At 36.5% G+C, this 24481-nt stretch overlaps 1 protein-coding gene across 2 annotated transcripts in view; it reads left to right on the plus strand.

Moving 5' to 3' along the window:
- GASK1A (golgi associated kinase 1A) overlaps window positions 1–24481 on the plus strand; it is a 91592-nt gene that overhangs the window by 13014 nt on the left and 54097 nt on the right. Inside the window, exons 2-5 of one of the 2 annotated variants that reach the window (XM_039336285.1) lie at window positions 8833–10290; window positions 16676–16798; window positions 19186–19289; window positions 20547–23864. In XM_039336285.1, the coding sequence (XP_039192219.1) occupies window positions 8833–10290; window positions 16676–16798; window positions 19186–19289; window positions 20547–20757 (1896 nt within the window). In that variant the 3' untranslated portion in view covers window positions 20758–23864. Of the gene's footprint in view, window positions 1–8832; window positions 10291–16675; window positions 16799–19185; window positions 19290–20546; window positions 23865–24481 lie in introns of those variants that run through there. The other variant, XM_039336286.1, reaches the window with a different exon arrangement.

Consider the following 24481-nt stretch of genomic DNA (forward strand, 5'->3'; position numbering starts at 1 on the left):
TTAAGGGACTATTGGCGGGAACGTAATCAAGAGGAGAGAGACTTTACTTTTTTTTCTGACAGACACCAATCTTTTTCAAGAATTGACTTTTTCTTGATTACCACGGATTTGTATAATAAAGTAAAGAATGTAAAGATTTTTCCTAGATCACTGACGGATCATAGTCCAGTTTGGATGGAGTTGATTCAAGAGAAAGAGGAAAGAAGATCCTGGAGAGTTAATGAAAATTTGTTTAGACAAGAGAAGAATGTTCAAAAACTAAAGGAGTGTTTAAAGGACTATTTTGCTTTGAATATGTATAAGGGGACTTCAATGTCAATGGTATGGGATGCAGGTAAAGCATTTATGCGCGGTGTTTTGATAAAAATGAATAATTTTTATAAGCGAAATCAGACTCAGAAACGTAGAGAACTTGAAGATGAAATTAAACTAAAAGAAAGGGCTTTGATTCTAAATCCTTCTGATGAAAGTACTAAAGAATCTGTAAAGTTATTAAGGTCACAATTTAATATGTTGATAGCAGATCAAGCTGCAACCAATTTATTATTTATGAAACAAAATACATTTTGTAATGCTAATAAGCCGGGGAGATGGTTGGCTTATCAATTAAGAAAGAAACAGAGACTGAGAATAATAGAGAAAATAAATTATAAGGGTAAACTAGTTTCTCAGAAGGAATTAATTAAAAAATCTTTTTTGGATTATTATCAAAACCTATACAAATCTACTAATGTACAACTGTTAGATATAAATAAATATTTAGCTGAGGCAAGTTTTCCTAAACTGACTGAGGATCAGAAATATGAAATTAATGGTTTAATTACTAAGGAGGAAATCGCCTCAGCAATTCAACAATTGAAATTAGGGAAAGCACCGGGTACGGATGGGTTAACAGCTGTTTATTATAAAGCTTTAATGGAGGAGATGATTCAACCATTAAATGATCTTTTTAATGGTATCTTACAGGGTTTAGAGATTCCTCCTTCATGGCGTAGTGCTTTTATATCATTGATTCCAAAGGAGGATCAAGATCTTACTTTACCAAAAAACTATAGGCCTATATCTCTTTTAAACGTGGATTATAAGATATTTGTAAAAATTTTGGTAAATAGGCTTATGAGGGTGGTGCATCATCTTGTGCATAAAGATCAATCAGGGTTTATAACAGGAAGGTATATGAAAAACAATGTTAGACAAATTATTAACTTATTAGAATACTTAGATAAGAACAACCAAGTTCCTGCAGGGCTCATATTTTTAGATGCTGAAAAAGCATTTGACCAACTGAATTGGCATTTTATGCTAAGAGTAATGGAAGAAATGAATTTTGGTGAAAACATATTACAAGCCCTTAAGGTAATATATCAAAAACAAACAGCACAACTTATTGTTAATGGAGGTTTGTCGGAGGTTTTCACAATAGAGAAAGGTACTAGACAGGGGTGTCCTTTATCGCCATTGTTGTTTGTTTTAACATTGGAAATATTATTGATTAAAATTCGAGAGTCTCAGGAAATTAAAGGAATATATGTTAATAAAAAAGAATATAAGTTGAGAGCTTTTGCGGATGACTTGGTTGTTACTTTGTCGCAACCTGATTATTCTGTAGTAAACTTATTACAGTTGATTCACCATTATGGTTTGGTCTCGGGTTTTAAGATTAATGTAAATAAGACTAAAATTTTACCTAAAAATTTGTCGAGTCAGGAGAAGCAGATTTTGGTTAACTCGACGGGTTTTGAGATTGTTAATAAGGTAAAATATTTGGGGGTGATGCTGTCTGTTTCTAATGCAAAACTATTTAAAAATAATTATGAAAGGTTGTGGGTCGGGGTACAGAAAGACTTGAAGAATTGGGAAAAGCTGCAATTATCCCTAATGGGAAGAATTGCAGTGATAAAAATGAATATTCTACCCAAGTTTCTTTTTTTGTTTCAAATGTTACCAATTTTGAAAAATGAGATTAATTTAAATGAGTGGCAGAAGGGTCTCAATAAATTTATTTGGGCAGGGAAAAAACCAAGGGTTAAGTTCAAAATTATGCAAGACTTCCGTGAGAGGGGCGGACTCAAGGTACCAAATTTGAAATTATATTATGATGCGGTGGTTTTAACATTAATTAGTGACTGGGTAAATTTGACAAATTCTGAGATACTTTATCTAGAGGGATGGGATTTACTTTATGGGTGGCATGCCTATTTAATATTTAATAAAAAAATAGATTGGGCTTTTAAATCTCATATTTTAAGAAATTCTTTACTTAGGATTTGGAGAAAATATTATAAAAGTGATTTTAAAGTACCATTATGGGCTATACCTTGGCATGCGATAGAAGGAATAAAAAGAGGGGTTAAAATGGATATGGTGTCTTATAGACAGTTACTTAAATGGGATGGACAAAACTGGCAATTAAAATCACGGGAAGAATTAGCACAAGAAAATTTTACTTATTCTTGGTTCCAATATAGGCAACTACTAGATAGATGGAAGATGGATTGTAAGGTGGGTTTTCTTAGAGAAGATGAAAATCTTATTAAGCAACTGAAGGATCAAAGACAAACCCACATTAAGAGAATTTATGGGGTTTTAGTTGAATTGGACTCAGAAACGGAACTAATTAAAGATTGTATGATTAGATGGGCGCAGAACTTTGGTGAGCCAGTTTCATTGGACACCTGGGAAACTATTTGGGTGAGAAATGTCAAATTTACTCAAGCACAGAATCTAAGGGAGAATTTTTATAAAATGTTTTATAGATGGCACCTTGATCCACAAAAAATGTCTTACATGTACCCTGACGTGCAACCTAAATGTTGGAGATGTGGTTATAAGGAGGCTTCCTATTATCATATTTGGTGGTCATGTAGAGAGATAAAAGCATTTTGGATCAAAATATGGTGGAATATCCAGAGAATTTTTAGAAGGAGGGTAAAATTTACTCCGCAATTATTTTTGTTAGGTATTGTTACAGATTGTGATACAAAGGAGGTTGTATTGATGTTAAACTTGATCACAGCCGCGAGGCTGTTAATTGGACAATATTGGAAGAAGGAATCTTTGCCTACACTGCAGGAATGGTTTTTTAAAGTAGCTTATCTGGCAGAAATGGCAAAGATTTCGGCTTTCTTAAAGCAACAAACGCAAGAGAAGTTTTTTGCTATCTGGGACAAATGGATAAAATTTATACAATTTAGATTGGGTATACAAAAATATTATATAGCTTTTTCATAAGTTTTATTTTTATATATATTATAGATATCTTTTTTATATATATAAATATAAAGTTTTTAATTTATTTTTATTTTTATTTTTTTTTTTTTTTATTATTATTTCTTAAGCCTATATTCTGCTCTGGGAAGCTCAGGGGGGGGGAAGGGAGGGTTTTTGGGAGGGGTGTGGGGTGGGGGGTTTTTTTTATATGTATTGTTTAATTTTTTTTTCTTTTGTATATGTTGTTTTTTGTTCTGTATTGTTCTTGTTTTTTTTTGTAAAATTTATAAAACTTTTAATAAAAAAAAAAAAAAAAAAAAAAAAATAGATTGTGTCTTCCTGTCTTGCTTATCAAGTGAACACATTTCTTTTAAAGACCATTGAAATATTCAAGCAAGAAATTTTTTTGAATAACTTTAAGGCTTAGATTGCAGCATTAGTTAAATATATATGGAATATCACACACTAGTTATAAGTGTATAGCACTGAATCACACCCTCACTTTCAAGGGTTATCTACATATGTATGTGCACATGTACGCATGGAAACTATTTCCAAAAACCAAAATGCTAGGGCACTTTTTTGTTACCAAAACAAAACTGTGGAAAAAATTGTAATGAAAAGTCACGTTCATTTGCAAGCATTCATAGCAAATGGCATGTTTACTTTGGAATTGCTCATATAATGTTTAGAGGAATGGATGTCTTCACCTCTAAAGAGACCAGAGGAAGAACAGACAAGGAAATTAAAGGCAGATTTTTGGCATGGTTCCTTTCATAACTTATATTGATTCTGTTTCCACAAGGCAAGACTATGTTTGGAGCAGGAGCCCTGGGTAGAATGAATTACAATAATAAGGGGGGGACCTGGAGGAGAAAAGGGTACAGATGGAGAAATGAAGACCCTGAACTTTATAGCTGAGAGGGCTAAAATTATTAGATGCAGAATGGGACATTTATATTAAATAAACTGAAAGGCAGCAGAAAAAAGTCAATTCTAAGTGCAGGCTTTACTGAAATTCCATCTACTTTATGGATAGGAACTATGAGAATGAATTTTAAGAAGGTTGGAGTCAGCCCATTCTACTTTCACCAAGAAGTTTTAATTTTAATTCCAACTCTCAAAGACATTTGAAAAAATTGTTACCAGCTGCTTACTGTAGAATCCTCAATCAGTTATTAGAAATGCTTGATTTCTCTCAGATTATTGAACATTGGTCCTATTTGCAGTTATCATAGAAATATAGCTAACAACATCATAACTAAAAATATATTACCTTCAATTGGGGCTGCTAATTAATACCAGCACCTAGATTCTGGATATGGTGGCAGACCTAACAGCGTTGGCAAACTAGGTTGACAAATTCTCGTCTTCTGTAGCTTTCCATCATTTGGCCCTCTTCTGATTATAGAAATGAGATTCTATTAAATTATCTCAAAGCAGCAGTGCTCTTTTTGTAAAAAAAAAAAAAAAGGTGCTGGAACTCATACAACTCGCCTTGCCTACCTTGCAAGGTTTATCTTTGTAGTTGAAAAAAAAAACCTTCAATTTTTAGTTTATCTAAAAGACTAGGATTTTGTTCAAGGTAAGTTAATACTATCAATGCTACCATGCACTGTGTGGCTTTAAATTACAAGAAGGCATTTTATTAATCTTTTGGGACATTTACCACTGGCACACCCATTTAGTTTAATGAGTGGAAATGTCAGCTTTCTATGTGGAGTGAAATTGGCCCAATAAAACAAAATTTGGTTGCTTGTAAAAGATTGAATTATTTTTAAGAAGTTGTCAAACAAGTTGGAAAAATTTACATTTGGAGTTTAATATGGATATTGACTTGAAACAAATTAAAGTTGAAACTTTGTCAGTGAAGAGATTACTTTTAATTTAGCTTTAAATTAAACCCAATTTAATAAATAGATCTGATTAAACCTCCTACTGTAGATTTACCTTTACATCTGACCAATACCTAATTAATATATATTATTATTAATAATACTTCCAAATCACAAGGCAGTGGCTTTATTCTTATTCTTCCCCTCTGCAGTTTGAATATAAAGCATAAAAGACTAAAAAAAGATTTTCGTAGACATCTCAGGAAACTGAAACAGCAAAGTTTTGCTGTCGGGCAAGTTCCCACACCAGCCGCCTTTCTTTCCTCTCGCTTTGCCTCTTTTTAACCTCACACACACCCCACCTTCTGTAACGGAAGGCAAAAGGCTCATTCACCCTCTCATGAAAGATGGCCTCCATGTTTATGTGTCTCCCACCGCCATCATCGGCTTCTACACCACATGGTCCAACCCAGCCAATCAAGCCATGCTCTGGCTGTGGTGCTCTGGCTGTGGTGCTCCGGCGCCTCATGGCTCCTCCTAGAAGAGGCAAACAGTGGCGGAGGGGACCCAGCTCGCACCGTACCACCAGCGGGGCATTTTTAAAAACAAACGAGGATAAGGAGGGCAACAATAAGAAAAGAACACAACTTTGGAAAATCCATTAAAAAAAAACGTGCCGGAATGCATTCCGGTGCATTCTATGACAAAAAAAGCCCTGCAGCTAGCTACCATCCATCAGCATTAATAATCACTTTATTGAGCAACAGACTTAGTGACTTCTAGGACTGTCAGAGTTAGAGCATGTGTGTGACGCAAATGGGGTAGGGCTAGCACTTCTGTGATACTTGCTAGCCCTGCCCCATTCTTGTGCACAGTGCCCTGTTTCTGCGCCCTGAGGCACGGCAGCATCCTGTTTTTGTGCTCCTTGGCGTGGTGGAGTTCTGTTTTTGCACCCCATGGTGCGGTGTTGGCCCGTTTTTGCACCGCACAACATGGTATCCTATTTTCGTGCCCCCCGAGTGATATCTTTAAGAAAACTGAAGCTGATAAATTTCTTTGTTAATATTATTCTCTGAGATAATATTTTTACTTTCTTAATATTTCCCAAAGGTACGGTTAAACCAGATTCATAATAATTTGTTTATTTGTAGAATTTGCTCCTACATCACACTACCAGCATAAATGCTAACAAATAAAAATCAAATTGTTTGTATGCCCAATTAAAGCTAATGACTAATTTCAGAAAGCTGAAGAGCTTTGTTTAATCTCATCTATAAAATCAAAATAAGACACCCAGTAATTTGGTGGAGCTTTCACTCTAATAAATTGTACATGGGTTTGCAGTTATCCCAATAAAGTTTGTAGAGTTTACAAGGTGATGTCAAGTGTTTATATTTTTATGATAAAGATTTTAATAAGTACATTGGCTCCTCTGAATATATTGTAAAACCAAGAATCTCTTTTTGTTGAAGCTATGAATTTGCCTAGACAGGAAAATCCATAAGGGAATTCAGTTAAGATGATGGCCATGATGCATACAATCATTTATGTGCATTGATCATGTGACACATGTAAAAAAGGCAGAGTTTCAGTTGTGTGGTCTCAGCTTTCATCTTGACATTTTTACTCTTGCTTATTAGGCAGGTGGCCTAAATTCCATTGTTATAAAAACTTTCTCCAGCCAAGGGGCCTCAGGGTATTTTGGCTTCAAGTACATTATCTTTTCGGGCTGAGAAGTGTAATCCTGGCATAAGTAGATGCTAGCTGGGGAAGCTAGCATGCTAACTGAGGACTTTTGAGAACTGAAGTCCCTACGTCTTAGGGTTGCCACACTTGAAAAAAGGGTTGCCACACTTGAAAAACATAATGCACTAGACCATTATGCAAGAATGCAGAATTGCTGCTGGCTGTGTGCATGTTTTTTAAAATCACTCAGTTGATATTTAGTAAGTAGAATTTGGCTCCATGGCAATCAGGTGAATCTTGTCATAATAGCAGTGGTGGAATTCAGCCAGTTCGCACCACTTCGGCAGAACCAGTAGCTAATTTTTTGTTGCCCAGGCCCAGAATGGATTTCCGGAAGCAGTATCCACACAGAGTACCGGTTGTTCACATATTTGAATCCCACCACTGCATAATAGGATTTATTTGTGGAAATCTTAACCTTTTTATAATAGCCCTTTTTGAAATCCAGCATATATCAACCACTCCAATAAAAACATTGTGTAAAAGTATCTGCAATATCCAGGTGAGAGAAAAAAGTATCCAGGTGAGAGATAAAGAAAGTTGGACTTTTGGAGGAGAATGCAGTTATAGCTAATCCTCAACTTACAGCTATTTGTTCACAGGCTCTTCGAAGTTATGATTGTTGAAAAAACGAACTTATAATTGGTTTCTGAAGTTACAGACATTGCAGTGCCTCGTCCCCCCTGCAGTCACATGATCAAAATTCAGGCACTTGTCAGCCTGGCCACAGGGCAGTGAATAGGGCTAAGCTGGAATAATTTGGAGGGGCTGCTGGGATGGCCAAGTGATGCAGTCCAGTGTATGGGAGCAGCCAGTGCACAAGGGAAGACATGATAATTACTCTCTGTGAGAAGTAAATTGAAAAGATCAATAGTCTGTACTAAGATCAAGGATTCATGTCTGATTTCTAAGTAATCATAGAAAACATTGGACATCTTTTCCTTTTTGGACTTTTTCTACCTCCTTAAGTGTTATTCAGGCATTGATTAGTCAAGTACTCAAAACATGATCTGGGAATTTCCAAATATTTCTGTCTTTTTGTATTCATCATATAGACATCTCATGCTGTAGTTACATACCAAAGCCCCTTTCTTCACATATGTCTCTTCACGTTTGTGAAGCCTCTAGAGGGCTAGAAAGGACAAAGCAAACTAGAAGTGAAGTCCACAAGACAAAAGTAGTATTCTTGGGAAAGAAAAATCTGGCTCCACTGGGGTTTCTGGATGGAATAGCCCTGCCTCTGAAAGAGCTGGGATGTAGTTTAGGATTCTTCTGGGTTGGCAAGTGCTAGATAGAGAACTTGACAAGGAGAACCTTTGCCTATCTGGGGCTGGGGGCACTTCTTGGACCATCGATTCATGTACACACCACCTCAAGGTAATACAGTTGGAAAATTGTCTACTGGAGATACATTTAAAGCTACCAATAAAATGTAGTACAATTAGTCACTTGTTGGCAGTCGAGACTGAATAATGCAGTAGAATTCTTTAATTGTAGGTACAGCACTGGGTAACAGGAGTTTTCTGAGCACAATTCAGAGTGATAGCTTTCACCTGAATGGAAATGTTGTGGGCCTGACCATCTCATTGTTGAACTTTAGATAGTCTTTTTGGCATTTGGGATCTCAGTGGTTGAGTATGGGTTCACTGGCATTTTAAACAATAAACAATATTAGTATTCTAATATCATGATTTCAATATTTAAAACAATATTAATATTTTAATATTGTGGTTTCAATAACTTTTTCAATAATTAAATTTGTGGGGACTTTTATGATATTGCCTTTATTATGTTTTATTGGATATGAACTATGTGCGTCCTGTGATGGAGCAGTAGATAAATCTTTGCAATAAATACATGAATCAATGGCAGTTGAATACAGAACTGTGAGAAATGGCAACGGCACAGCAGTTTTCTTCTCTGTCCACACATTTTATAAATTATATGTCATTGGATATTCTGTGGGTTTGGTTTACTCAAGTGGAAAGCTCTGCATATTTGCCTTCTCTGGAAAATAAGATCTCCTTTTCTTATTCCACAGGCCCATAGAATTTGGTGCAGAATAAGGCTAAAGAGATTTCCTGTGGCTGGTTACTGCTTCTTGCTTGCATTATCTGTGATCACTTTTACAAGCTTCTGTCCTACATCCTTGAGCAAGTCCAAAGATTTGAATTTCCAGCATTTGCCTAGGGAGATGCGTCATATGAAACCTGCCCTTTCTAAGCATCTGCAGACAAATTTCACTATCCCTTTTGTCCAACAGCAACCACATTTTAGCCTTGGCAAATGGACTCATGCACAGGGAAAGCAACCCCTTTCAAATCCTAGTCCAGTTTGCAAACAGAAATGCCTGCTGCACAGACAGAGTGGATTAAGTGGTAAAGGTTTTAACAAAAGGAGAAATTTCCCTCTCCGGATTAAAAACCATAACACTGCAGCAGAAAATGACCTTGGCCTTGGCAGAAGACTCCAACATGAAGAGTATCCTTCCAGGTCTAATGGGAAAAAAAGCAGCTTTGATATGACTTTGACTCTAAAGGATGTTGGAAGAGACCTGAGCTTCTCACTGCACCCAAGCAAGAAGGAGGTGAATTGGAAATGGCAGAGGCAGTTAGCCCCCTTTCTACTTCCTTTACAAGATGAAAAGCCTGGAGCCTTTTTATTTCTTAAGGACACTCCTCTAAGTCAGCTCACTTTATCACAGGAGCAATGTAAGCCAGATGCACAGGCAGCTAGTGCTGCCTGCCAATCCTCAGATTTAATCAAAACACTTATCTCAAACAAACAATCCTTCCAGATCACAACCAACACTCAGGAACAGAGGGATAATGCTCATTTCCATAATCTTCAGAGACCTTATGTTTGGAATGCAGATGAAGGGGAGCTGCAAAAATCAGAACAATGCAAAAACTTGTGGTACAATGATCTTAGTTTGAAAAAGGGGAACAGGCTGAGGTTTGCTGAGGAAAACCTTCCATGGTTCACTCCAGATGATGTGGAAAAAATGAGGCTTATGGCCAATGGTACAGTGGTAAAGAAGGACCGAATTCCTGGCCACGGGCAAATAATTAGAGTTGGTCTGTCATATAATCAAGATGCCCCTTTTCAAGACTCCCAAAGTTTGTGTTTGAATGGGCTGTGTGGTTTAATCAAAAGGTCCACTGATCTCTATGAGGTTCTTGCATTCCACTTGGACAGAATTTTGGGGCTCCGCCGGAGCTTACCTGTGGTGGCCAGGAGATTTTGCAGCCACTTACTACCTTACAAGTACACCAATGGTGCTATTAGACCCATTGTATGGTGGGCACCAGATATACAGCACTTGAATGATTCAAATAATGATCAGAACTCCTTTACTATAAGATGGCTGCAGTACCAGGACTTATTGCAACAACGGTGTGGCATGGAAGATTCCAGAACATCACTTGGGAAAGCTCCTTGTTTAACTGTCCTACATTCTGAATGGGCTAAATTGGCACTCTTTGATTTTCTTCTGCAGGTAGACTGGTGGTAGATCAATGTTTTGGATAGGAGTCAAGATACAATACAATACAAAACTTTGCAATGTGTAACAAAAGTGTCACCAAATCTGATTATATACAAAGGATACTCCATCAAGTTCATGATAGGAAGGGGTTCACACTAGTCTTCAATTCCAAATGGTAACTGATTCTAATTTAATGAAGAATGGTTTACACATAATATAATATCTCAGGATTTAGGGATGCATTGTTGAGTTTATAATAATTTAAAGAGTATTTAATAATTAATTGGTAAATTAGTATGCAATTAATATGTGCTATAATTTTAGTTGACTCATTATAATAATAGAATTCCATGTTTCAGAGTTCAGAGTTTGGAAATAATTTCTGATTTTACATTCATGGGCTACCTAATTGTAGAAATCTGTCCTTTGATACGCAACGTGATGTGTCTTTTCACATTATTTAGTAGTTTTAATTAATGAAACACATGGTGGAGATCTATCAGTGACCAATTCAACCTACGACACAATGAAATCTGGAGTTCTTAAATAGCCTGCAGAAAACCATTTCATACATTCCATATTCAAGCAGTAGAAACCTGGTTTCCAATCTCCTCCTTAGTTCACAGAATTATTAGGAAAGTAGAAATGTACTAAATAAAAACAACAGACACACAAACATAAATACAGTAGTTTTGAAAACACTAGGAATGCTCCCTTGTTTTGACTTTCATGAATATTCTATTCATATAACTAATTTAGTCTTTTTCTCTCAAAGTGCACCATTATTTCTGCTAAGTTGTTATTAAATGGATAAATAAAATTAGTTGGAAAGTATAAGGATAGCTTATATTTTGGTAGAATTAGTAACAGAAAGATTTTTATTCTGTGTTTTGATCACAGTAATATTTAGGATGCCTTACAAAAAAATCTTAAAGATATCAGAGTACAAACACACAATATAAATTCAAGCAGCACACATAAAACCAAATAGAAAAAACTAAATAGAATATTTTTCCCTTTTTTAAAAAACGCATCTCATCTGCTCTTGGCCCTCAGTTAAAATTTCTAAATCCAAATTTAATTTGTATAGTGTTAATTAATTTATCTTTAAAATAACATTTTAGTTATCACTTGTTACTAATTATTATAATTTCTATTATGAATGCAGAAAAACTGAATGCAAGTTAAAGCTTTTCTCACATGTTCACCCATCCATCCAATTGTGTGGCACTGTAAGTTGTTTTTGAAACCTACAAATGCTTCAAAACCCATTTACACTCTGGCATAATGAATTGCTTTCAGCATATTAAGCATGAAATCTTTGTTCAAGTTGAAGTATGCAGATGATAATTCCAAACTTGTAGAAATAGGGAGGAAAAAACCCAGTGTTCTGCTAATTTGAATTTTTACAAACCATCTTGATTTTTTTTTTTTTACTTCTTTATGGATGCTCCTGATTAGATTGATGCTGGTGAGCACTGGAAAAACAACTTGATTTAATCTAATTTTCAGAAAGCCAGTTTAACACAGGCCTATTAGCATTGTTGCTACTTTTCTATGGGATCATTTTCTTGCATAAAATTAAGTATACAGCATCAATATAAAGCAATATGTTTATAGGCTATAGCTGTAGTACCCAATGGTCCCTTCTGTGATTAAGAGCTGGGAAAGTAGCAACTATAAGATCTTTGGAATTCTATCTGCTGATGAGCTGAATCTTATATTGCATCATTTCCATGATCCTGGAAATGAATTAGCCCCAGCTAGAAAAAGCATATATTACAATGATGCCATCATATTATTCTTCATCCTTTCTTCTGAAAAAGTAGTAATTCTTAGATCAAGATGCAAACTTTTTGATTTCTTATGCTATCCTGGAAAATGCTGTACTTGGTGGATTAAACAGGCAAGCATCCTGTATGCTGGGCTCTCAAATGTTGTAGGTCATGATAGTTTTTCTATAATAGAGAAGCTTTTAAGGACAAAAATTGGTTTGCAGAGATTTGCAGAGCTTCTTCAAGCAGACAATCTTACAAGAATTCTACTGAGACCAGCTCATATTTTTACTCCTAAATGTTACTGAATAAATTATTATAATGTGTTCATAAAAATGTGAAGTCACAGCTGCCAGTTCTTTAGCTGGTGATGACCTTCATGCACATTGAGTTCTTCCCAAGAACCCAGGATATTGTAATGTATTGACATAGTATATATATGTACTTTATTATTATTTTACTTATTGAGGAATAACAGTTTAAGAAACAAAAGGAATTGCATCTTTGACTGATATATTTAAGAGATGTGAGTTCCAGTCAGGATCTTAAGAATTATCTAAGTAATTATCTTAATGTTATAACTTCCTCCTCCTTCTCCCCCTTCCCCCCAAAACTAACTGAATTGATTGGAATCATCCTACAACTCCTCACACCCCACAAAAAGACTTATTGAGCTTTGATGGCACAGTGGTTACAATGCATATTGCAGGAAAACTCTTCCCACAGCCTGGAATTTGATTCTGATGGGCTCAAGGTTGATTCAGCTTTTCATCTTTCCAAGGTTGGTAAAATAAGGTCCCACAGTGTTGGGGGCAATATGCTGTCTCTGTAAACTGCCTGGAGAATATTGTAAACTGCTATGGGGCAGTATATAAATCTAAATACTATTGCTATATTGCTAATATTTTTCTGCTGTGAGTTACTAATAAAATTGCAATTGTTCTGCACACAGCTCTCTGCATGGATAAGATTTTCAGGTGAGAAAAAAAAAGCTTCCGAAGTGTGTGGCTTTAAATAGCGTTACTTAAAAAAAAACCCCAGATATTTCAGCCTTTCATGTTAAATAATACAAGGTACAAAAAGAAGCAGTTTTGTGTTTGCCTCTTCAGCTTAATTACTTTGGTTTCAAGATGTTTGATGCAGTACCTCTTCTTGTGAGAAGGGCAGACATGCCTCTGAATACTCAACCACCAAATTCATCAGGAGTTCATTTTTTGTGCAGTTATAAAAGACAAGAAATCACAAACTAGTTTCAGGCTTCTTATCTAAAACATCTAGGAAGCCTACAATACTTAGTTTCCATTCAAACGGATGCTGCAGGTGTGCTCTTGCAAAGTTCCCCCCTCCTTTTGCCTTTATGCTATAGTTACTTCAGTAAATTAAACATATTTCTAAAAACAATTAATAGGCAATGTTAAAACAAAGCAGCCATAGAACATGGAAAAGATAAAAAGTTCTGCCTTTGGGATTTTTTTTGTCCCTTTTGTGCTTAAAATGGCTTCCAATCTCTTTATGATTTTTTTGTTCTTCAGAAAGCAGTTGGGGGGTGCTGCTGGAAGGGAAATGGATAAACAGACCTTTCTCTCTAATGTTTCTTTACTTTTACCTCCCTTGCCTGAATTTTACTTACTTGTTTCCTTACCTAATGCCCTCCAGATATATTGGGATTATAATTCCATAACTCCCTACATATATGATGGGCACCAGTTTGGGAAAGACCATAACAATACTATTAGGAGATAGTTATATATCTCCACATAATCTCTCATTTAATCTTGAGTCCTGTTGAACTGATTTAAAATAAACATGCATGTGACCAGGCTAAGTAACTAACCAAAATTTATTTTTTTTATATATTTTTTATTTAAATTTAATTCATGGCTGTAGGCTGCTGTTTCTTTGCATGCAAAAGTTTGGCAGGTTACTGGGATTATAAATGCAATGCATAGAGTAATGAACACTAGAAAGCCAGCAGTGGGAGCACTGGAAGGCTTTAGCTAGTTTGTGTGATACAATCTCTTGGTTGTTACATCAGAATATACAGAAGCAAAAACAATTCAAAATAGAGGACAGAGCAGCCCTAAAAAACCTAAAGAGGGACCAAACCATTATCATCTTACCCTAGCACATAAACCAACTAAAGACCTCCAAAACATCTTAAGTAAAACAAAAGAAAAAAAAAACAGGTCACTTACAACACAGACTGTAAGTACTGTAACAACCACTATGAGAGACAGACAGGCAGAAGATTAGCAGAGCGTATCCATGAACCCACCCTAGCAGGTAAAAGAAAACAATGAAAACTCCTTAATTTCACAACACAGAGATGGACTCAATCAGATATAAGTGAGCTGGCTGTAAAGATCATTCATGGCATAGGAATTTCAGGGATCTTCCCATTCCCACTTTGAAAAAGAATCTGTGAAGGGATGGATGAATGGCAGTAATTTCAGTGCCACCAACTGTGTAAAAGTGGTCTTGGTATATTTTTTGAAAGGTGTCAATATTTTCCCTGGCAACTCCAGACAGTGAGAAAGCAGAGTGATGGTTGAACATCTGCCAACTCTCACTTTCAGACATTCTGTGAACAGACCATCTGTTCTAATGCCGAGAATATCAGCTCAGTTTTATTAAAGAAATAACTGAACTTTTTCCTGAGATGAAATTAGCCCAAGAAACTTTTATTGCATGAGTGGGTTTAAGTTACCAAATTTCATTAAACACATTTGCAGAGAAGCAGAGCTATAATTCTCTGTGATGCCTAAATATATATGTAATTGGTGCTTAAAATCTTTCACTCCAAAAGATTCCTTTGAGACAAGGATTCTAGAAGAGTGCGTTCATGTGAGAAGTAAGGATCTGCCCAAGGTTGGTTCTAGGCTTTATTGGGCCTCTGAAAAGCATTCTCCAGTAAATGTCTTGCTATGCATTGGATACTGATGAAGCTAAGCAATGATGCTGTTATCAGGAGAAATAACACTTTGACTGGCAGCCAGCCTTCCTATTTTACAGAGTGCTCTGACAGAATGTTCTTAAGACACAATGGAGAATTAAGAAGAGCTCATCAGAACATACAAAAGGGGTTAAAGGCCGGCCCTGCTGAATGTTGGAGATCATATTGTTTGAAGCCATTATATACCATGCTGTGCAAGTACATTTTTCATTCCCGTGAAATGATGATTGGTCTCCCATTCATATTATGAACTTTTCATTGGATGTACACAAGCCAACTGCTGCATGAACCTGTCCAGTTGGCAGTATTTGCTTTTGCTAGTTAGAATATGTGAGCAGTGTCCTTTTTGTAAAGAGTAACTTGAACAAAGAAAGCAAAGAGTTAACACAACTTAGAAATCCTTGGTTGAACATGCCAGAGAACTATTAATATTTAAATGTGATTCAAGAGCATGATGACTGGATCTGGGGCTAAGAAAAAAAATAAAGCAGATTGTAATTTAGAGAGTGAGTGAGCGAGATGGGGACATACTTCATCATCATCAAGTCTGTTTTAGCCAAATCTAAAATTATTTTTGGTGAATGTTATTTATTCAATGAATAGACGATAAAGAATTTAACTTTTTGCACTTTATTTTGAGAACTGTCTGATGGATATCAAAACAGTTCCTTTTAGATAGATGCTCTCAGGGTGGAAAGCCTGTTTGTGGGAACAACTCATCATTGCATTCATCTGCTGCATCAAGAAGTGTTCTGACTTTTCCAGGATGAGAATGAACAATAGACATGATTAAAGAAAAAAAAGAGAGATAAAACACACTACAACAGCAATGAGTGATATTGTGATATTAAGTACAGTTCAAGCAAAAACAAGATTTAAAGTATGTAAATGCAGTGCTGAATACTTCTTCATAGAATTCTTTAAATAGTTTCCCAAGGTGTGGGGCTCACTTTGCAGGTGTTTTGGGGAGCCTGCATGTACAGCAGTCTCACTTCTGCAGATCACCATGGACAGCTATGGGAATGATGGAGAATGATGGTAGTCAAGTGAGGATGAACATCCCTCCAAAGTTCACCCTGTCTGGTTCTGAATTCAAAGTGGTTACCCTTACAAATATTCAAAATCTCAAAGTCAATTTATATAGAGAAAAGGGTAACATCACAATGAGAAAAAGACATACTAGTTGTTATACACAGCAGCAAGGAAGAGAACTAGAAAATGTATTAGGAAAGAAGGTTATAACTTAAACGGATGCAATACTTTCACAATTGCTGGAAATAAAGAGTGCATATCTCTGCTTGTCAGTCAGGCAATCAGCCTTATTTGGTAGTGAGAGCCATTGATGATGGAGGCTTATTCCTATGTATATCCATGTACCATAGTGGACTTTGTAATCCCTATACCCATTATGTTTCCATTCTTACTTAACAGATGTAATTTAAAAATAATTAATCTAGACTAGAATTTAGGTTCAAATTTAGAGCTCACGAGCACTCTACTGGACCATACTGTCTTTATACTTACTTGATCACACACTGAAAAGACTATTCTAGAATTGTCACTCATGAATTAGCAAATACTATAGTTGCCTTGTGTAAAATGAAAAGTTATTTATCTGATGTGGCTAAAATAAAACTCTGATTCCCCTCTACTTTCCTATTTTTCACAGGTCCATGATCGACTGGATCGATATTGCTGTGGTTTTCAGCCAGATTTCTCTGAGCCTTGTGTTCAGGAGTTGCTCCATGAGAAGTGCCGAAATCCTGCAGAGCTGTTTTTGGTCCATATTTTGGTATGCCCAATTACTGTTGAAGCCAAGGGATTTACAGAATAGCCAACTTATACATAGTTGTGCCCAGCCAGTTAGTAAGATGTCAAAACAAATGTCTGGGATGAAAAAGATAATAAAGAATGAAATTACAAGTTTGGAACAGCATACACACACATACACACATATTTGTATTTGTAATTTGAAGAACTGTGTGTGTGTGTGTGTGTGTGAGAGAGAGAGAGAGAGAGAGAGAGAGAGAGATGTGATGTGATGTGATGTATCAGTTTTAAAAACTAGGAACCAACTAGAGTACCTCCTAAGGAACTAGGTAAGCAGTATACAAATACACACACACACACTCACACACACACACACACACACACACCAGTGTTACAGTAGCTACAATAGAGTACTGATCTAAGAAATTAATAATCATCTATATATGTGTATAACACTGTGTATACTGAAAATGGGTCCTAATCTGGCGCCAAAGCCAATAAAGACCACTAGATACGAGGAATGGCTTTTTCAGCTTCTTTATTGGAGTACTCCAGTAAAAGCATCCAGCAGCTAAACGAGCCAAGAGCTCGAACAATGCACAAGCACAAATTTTATACAGTTATGATTAAGAAAGTTAACACTCTAACAATCACACATTGGTTCCTTGACACATTTTCTTTTGATTGGATTCTTCTACTTTACCTTCCTTCTTCATACATGACATGTTGATGTTTTGTCTTTTACTATTATAATAAGCTAGAGGTTACCAAAGTTTATATATCTATGTGCCTTCTAATCATCCTTCTAATGTGTCCTTCTGACTAGTAACTTTCTTGTTGCTAGGCAGTAGTGTCCCACTCATAGCAGCTGCAACTTTCTGTGTCAGTAATTCCTTTAACAAACTTTCCTAATTCCAATCTGAGTCCTTCAGTATAAACTGGGAAGTACCTAAGGCAGTGGTGGCGAACCTATGGCACACGTGCCAGAGGCGGTACTCGGAGATCTCTCTGTGGTCACACGTGCTATTGCCCCAGCCTTGCCTCCTCCCATAACCCCCTCCTCACCAGCAGTCCCCCTGGAGGAGAGTCGCCCCCGAGCATGTCCCACGTGGAGCAGCGCAGCCAAGGACATGGCAATCAGGCAGCGTAGACAACACTCTGCCCTCACACCCCATCGCGCACAGTTGATGCTGCAAGGCGCGGGCAGAAGGCATGGCCACATTGGTGCTGCTGGGCTGTCTGGGCAATCTGCAGTGGGCCCTGGAGGCGGTGAGTGGCCCTACGGGTAGGCGGGATGGGGGCGGGGCAGGGGGTGGAACGGAGGCGGGGTGTTGTTGGGTACTCAGTCTCTAAAAGATTCGCCATCACTGACCTAAGATGATCCTTCCCCAGGCATTAAAGGCTTTCTACCTTGCCAGGGAAGGGGGAAAAAACTTACTTTACAACTTTACTGCTTACCCAATTCCTTAGGAGGGCACTCAAGCTAGTTATAGTTTTTAAAATCCATTCATCATTTAAACTGTAACCTCAGTGATTTAACTGGAACTTTCACAGAAGAGTTTCCTAGAGGATTGAACTCATAAATACCTTGTGATGATTTCTGACTCAGAAGCCTCAAATCAACACCGTTTTTAGAGGAGGCTCCCTTCTTTTCTACAGACATCTATTTTTCATGTTTCCTCCTAATTGGGCTGAGAATATGCAATTGATCTGATATACAGTAAACTATCATATAATAGATATTATTATTATTATTATTATTATCTATTATATGACATTTTACTGTATATCAGATGTACTGGTTTGTACAAAGGAAAATGCTTGAGGGCCTGGAAGATTTTGGATCTGTAACTTTCTCCATGGAATGGCTTCCTTTTTATCTCTTTTATCCACTCTCAGTGGGGTACTAAATAAATTCCTGCAGTGTTAGAATCATTAAACATTGCAGAATATTGAATAGCAAATTTAAAACATCAGGGGCCTTCTGGAGGAAGGTTAGGGTTCCTTAAAAAGTCTAAGCAATAGTGGTTGTCAAATCCACAGTACTGTCAAATATTAGTAGTCCAACATCTATTTTAAATGAAAATCAAGAAGCTGGAAGCAATACACTTTGAGACAACTCTTCTGTCATCTTAGCTTTGAAAATACCACCCAACTACAGTCATGACTGAAACTCTTGGCATGTATTTTTATAATCCTAATTAAGTTTGAATGTTGGTTTGATATGCTGTATGCTTACTTTCTCCTGAATTTTCTTTTTCTTGCAATATTGTAGAATATGTAACCCTAAATATGATGAGCAGCAAGGCAAACACTCCAAAATTTCATCAAACATTACATTAGTCCATTCACATCATTACTCTGTCCTCAGTTAATTGCCAGGTTGACTTTTTTTTCCCCTTCTTCCAGGTGCGGAGAAGCAAGCCTTCTCATTTAGTGTTTATTGACAATGCAGGAAGACCTTTCCACCCTGAAGCAAAACTTAATTTCAGACTCCTGCAAGGCATAGATGGGTAAGGCGGATAATAGAGTATATGAACTAACAGAATGTCAGTTTGATGGGGTACGGATGCTAAATAACATTTCTAAAAAAGAGGGAAACTTCACAGTGTTTCTCAACCTTGACAATTTTAAGGCATATGGCCTTCAACTCCCAGAATTCCACAGTCAGCAATGCTGGCTGTGGAATTCTGAGAGTTGAAGTCCACATGCCTTAAAATTGTCAAGGTTGAGAAACACTGGTAGAGTGATGGTTTTAATCAGTTTACCTTTCTGTTGTATCCTGTAATGTCCTGGAAATTAGCTTTGATTGGAACCCTTAAAATAATGTATAAAGGGAGAGAAACTGGACAAAATCACTTGGACCTATATTGCAGAGTGAATCTCCATTGGATTCTGGTCTCTCTACTAGTACAATTTAAAAACTCTTTCATTTGTAGAAAAAGTCTAATCTGTTTTTATTGAAGACTAAATAGTGAGGGAGAAAAGATAACCTACCAGCCTTTTTGTCCGAAATTTTTTTTTTCATGTTGCTTTCTTTGAGTCAAGCTTGACATGATATCAAATGTTCAGTGGCATTTCATATGTCTAGTATTTTTTAAATTACCATTCTGGGTTTCTTCTTCCCAGCTAGGTGAGAAGGCTGTTAAATCCAATAACATTGTCTGCTAAGTGATTCCAGGATATAAAATTTGGTTACAATGAAAACAATGATAGCACAATGATGCTGTTTATTTATATGTTTGTTTGTTTATCACATTTAGAAACTACCCATCACTTTCATAAAGCAATTCTAGGTGGTGTACCGATAGCCATAAAAACATAAAAGATATAAATGAATATTGTAAAAAGTTAAAGCAGTAAAAAGTTAACACTGAAAAGGTGGGGGGGAGAGACTTTAAAGGGTTAACCAGCCTCATGGCTGTGTGCTCTTCTATGGACCCTAAGCGAGTCAACAGTTGTTTACTGCAATTGTATATATGTCTTCCCAAAAGAAAACTTGTGTTACAAAAAAACCATATAGGATTGCAGACTTTAAGGCACAAAATTTTCTGTGCCATATAGTTTTATGAACTACAACTCTTTTCTGTAGATGAATTGAATTATAATCCTTGATAATTTATGAATGTCATTAAGACTAAATTTTAATTTAATTTTAATCAACACCATGTCCTTTTCAAGTGTTGTGAATCTACATATTTAAAAGGTAGAGGTGTTATTCTGTTAAGTTTCTGGAAAAAAAATGCCCTTTCTATTTATATTCTTCTCAGGTTTCCTCGGAAAGCTATAACAATACTCCAATCAGGATGCCTACAAAACCTGCTTTTGCAATCCTTGCATGTAGATAAAGAATTCTGGGGAAGTCAAGGGGGATATGAAGGTCTGAAGCATTGGCTTAATACCATTGACCGGAGAGGCCAGGCTCTTCTTCAGTACATTAAAGAACATAATTTGACCATCACTGAAGATTCCTTGGATTAGGTTTTGATGACACATATTATACATCTATCTGTTTTAGGAAAGAGCACTGAACTCTGGAAAGACCCAGTGCATTGGTGATGGGCAGACAGGCAGGCACTCTGCTAACTGCAGAACCTGTTCTATGTGAATTCAGAGAAATAAAATGGATGAAATAAAATTTAAAGGGTAGTGTGGCTGGATAATCATATACCAGAAGCAGAATGAAAATGTTATAATTGATATTAATACAGTCTCAACTGGATATCCTTGTGAGGAATTTCCATAATACATTTCCAAATAAAATGTCCCTCTATTTTCCCAATGAAAGTTGGTTTTATCATGATGGCATTCCAAAGCAAGATCAACCAGTGATCTCAGCCAGGAGAAATTGTTAGAAAGAAGGTATACAAGGTATTTTTGTTAACAGATAAAAAATTCTGATTTGACATGCATGGTCCATAGTGCTTTAATGATACAGAACTGGTTTTCCTAATCTATTGCCCTCCAGGTTTCAGGGTAGAGATTCTGAATTGTAATCCCAACATGATCTAGAATGTATCCTTTTGAGGGAGAGTAAATTAGAAGGAAGGGAGGGAATGGACCAGACATGATTATTTTGTTTCAAATTGCCTCAAAATCCAGAAACTCCATGTTTCTAATTTCATAGAGTGGAAAGGAAGTGGCTTAGTTAGAAGGAATCAGCAAATTTCAAAAGGATTCAGTTATCCTGGTTTGAGCCAGATAAAAATGCTGAATATTTCTAGAAGATGTGTTACCTGCCAGTGATGCTTCTTAAAAAGAAATGGATTTGATTGACTGCAAGGGCTGTAAAATGGATCAGCAACAAAAACTCACCAGGTCTTTCCATAATCATGTATTGTTGAACCTGCTCCATTTGTAAGCATGTCCTGGATTCCAAAATGTCTCAGCATCAGGTCATTTTGTACAGCAGGCTGGCACCTTAATTGTTTGTCCATTCCAGCAACTCACAGCTTTGAAAAGCTCCATCTTAAAATTATTTCTGCTTTTCCTCAATCACAGTTGGTTGTCATGGAAATGATTAAGATGATTTGCCATGGAAGGCAGCCATCGGCAGCTAAAAAAAACCCTTTATGAAATAAATACCTTATTTTCATGTAAATCAGTTCTGCTTATGATTGGGGGAAGGTGAGAAAAGAAAAGCAGACACTGTCTGGGGTACTACTGCAGAAAATAGCATATTGTGATATTTTTGGTGTTTTTATTCTATTAAAAATCCCAGGCCACAACTCACTAGGCAAATGTCAGGTAAATAATTTCTCTCCCACTACCCTTCATATTCTTTATCAGACAAGACAATGAGACACAGACAGTATTGGTCTGAGAGAAATAATCCAGAATCCATTTTTGCATAGGTTTTCTATTAAAGCCTATTAAAATGAATGGACCAGTTTTCCAATTTGCCAGATCTCTTCATCATATTGTACAAAATCCTTTACAAAATGAGGTGGGCAAGATGCAGACAAGTTCAAAAAGTCAGTGCTTATCTGTAAGCTTAAAATGAAGACTCAGTATTAAAAACAGCAATTACAGTTAGAATTAATCTGTCACAATGAATAAGCTAATATCAATTTGGTCCCTAGCATATGGGACAAAATAATTTTGTGCTCTCAGGTTTTGAAAAGCAAGACTCAAAGAATGCCTTGAGAGAAACATGCTAATTCAGAAATTAAAAGAAAAACATCTGTCTTCATTTTAGCTAAGCCTAATATTCACTATATCATATTTTATTTTTCATTTTTATTGTATGCCTCTTATCTCATCTATAGATGACTTTGGGTGGCTTACAAAATTAAAAGCAGATAAACATTAAAACAATAACAATAATAATAATTTGAAAATAACAAAACCTGGCAATGGCTAAGAGCAGGAAAGTTGGGGAAAGAATCAGACATGCTAATGCTACCTGCACAAGACCAAACCTTAAGAACAAATGCATACAAATCCAAAAATGAGAAGTGCTACCTCTGCAAAGAAGCAGAGGAAACAGTGGATCACACCCAAAACAACTGGAGTACCACTGGAACATCATCAGCATGACAAAATCACCACCAAATTACAAAAGGCAGCTTTACTTGGAACAGCTTATATCCTGCAATGGTACCTTTAATACTATCAATGATATCCCAGTTCCTTGGGAAGGACTCAATACGTGGATAAAAGTCCAAATCCAGTTTGAACATCTGGCTGACTGTGTGATGAACCATAATAATAATTTTGCCCAATGGAAGTTTCCAAAAGCTTATATGCTTCCTGAGAGATTGAGAGATTCAATGTTTTTATTGGTTTATAGATTACAGGAGAGATATGTTGGAAAAACTCACTGTCATTTTTATTTGTTTTACTGCTTGTTCAGGCATTTCCAATTTAACGCTTCAAGAGGTTCTTTAAGTTCAAATGACTTCACGCAAAAGTAATAATAAATTAATTTCGTACATTTGTGCTTGCCCCTTCGATGCTCATTCAAGTGGCATTTAAGCTATGAGATTTAGAAGGAAATATTAGCTCTTCATTAAAGGGCCCTTTATGAGTCAAGTCATAAAGGAGCATTGGAGATTAAAGGGTGATTCATTAGCTGTTTCCAGCTATTAACTTAAATGGAAAATGTACTAGAATTTATCATCATGCTATATCACATTACTGAGAGGTAAATTTCCTAATTCTCTGTGTGGATATTAACATAATATTGTTCTGCCATGCAGGAGCATTTCTGAAAAGATAAAAAAAATAAAGCATGGTAAAAAGAGGTGTAAGAATTAATAGCAGTTCATAACTCCCAATTCCTCATGTATGTGATTCTAGTAATGCTGTTCCAATTAAGTGAAGATCCTCAAACTTGCCAAAGAAAAACAGTTTAAAAATTGTGGGACAAAAAGCCCATATCAACACCCTGGTCATTAAATGGCAGATCCCAAATTGGCACATGATATATATCACATGATTGCAGCATTAAGCTATCATGCAGTAAAGATAATTTCTGCCTAGTTTCAGTGCTTGGAATCTAAAAAATGCACAATTCTTCCACTGAATGCATGAATTTTGAAAGTGCCAATGTTGCACCGTGATATGCCTACTGCTGTTTATATTTTATGTGCACTTGTGTGAGGCAGAGGTTTTTTTAAAAAAAATCACCATTATAAGCAAGGAACCAAAAGGGGGGGGGAGGGCTCAGTAGCAAATAGTGAATGAGAAGCAAGAGAGAAAGAAGCAATCTCTGGTGGAAATATCAGGACCATTGCTTGGAGAAGGCAAGCTATGGAACAAGATGAAAATGGGGGACAGGGGGAATATTAACAGAGTAGACAGAGATAGTAGTAAATTTTTTCAAGCCATCCCCCAACATTGATTTAGCTCAGTGGTTCTCAACCTGTGGGTTGGGACCCCATTTGGGGTCGAATGACCATTTCATGGGGGTCGCCAAACAACGCAGTCCACCATTTTTTCCCCTTTTCCTTAGCTATGCTACTCCCTTTTATTCTATTGGCTTTTGAAAGCCAATAGAATAGACTCTCTTGAATAGAGTCTAATTCTATTGGCTTTCAAAAGCCAATAGGAATTGTCCAGGCTGTCTCTGCCCTGCTGAGCCCGCCAAAAGTCCCATTCTGCAAACGGTGCTGCACCAGTTGAGTAGTCCTTGACTTACGACCGGTTGAGTAGTCCTCGACTTATGACCGGTTGGGGGTCGCGGCATTAAAAAGGTTGAGAA

Source organism: Crotalus tigris, unplaced genomic scaffold (genome assembly GCF_016545835.1).
Source record: "Crotalus tigris isolate CLP2741 ecotype Arizona unplaced genomic scaffold, ASM1654583v1 scf7180000017666.27876245, whole genome shotgun sequence".
Lineage (NCBI taxonomy): Eukaryota > Metazoa > Chordata > Lepidosauria > Squamata > Viperidae > Crotalus > Crotalus tigris.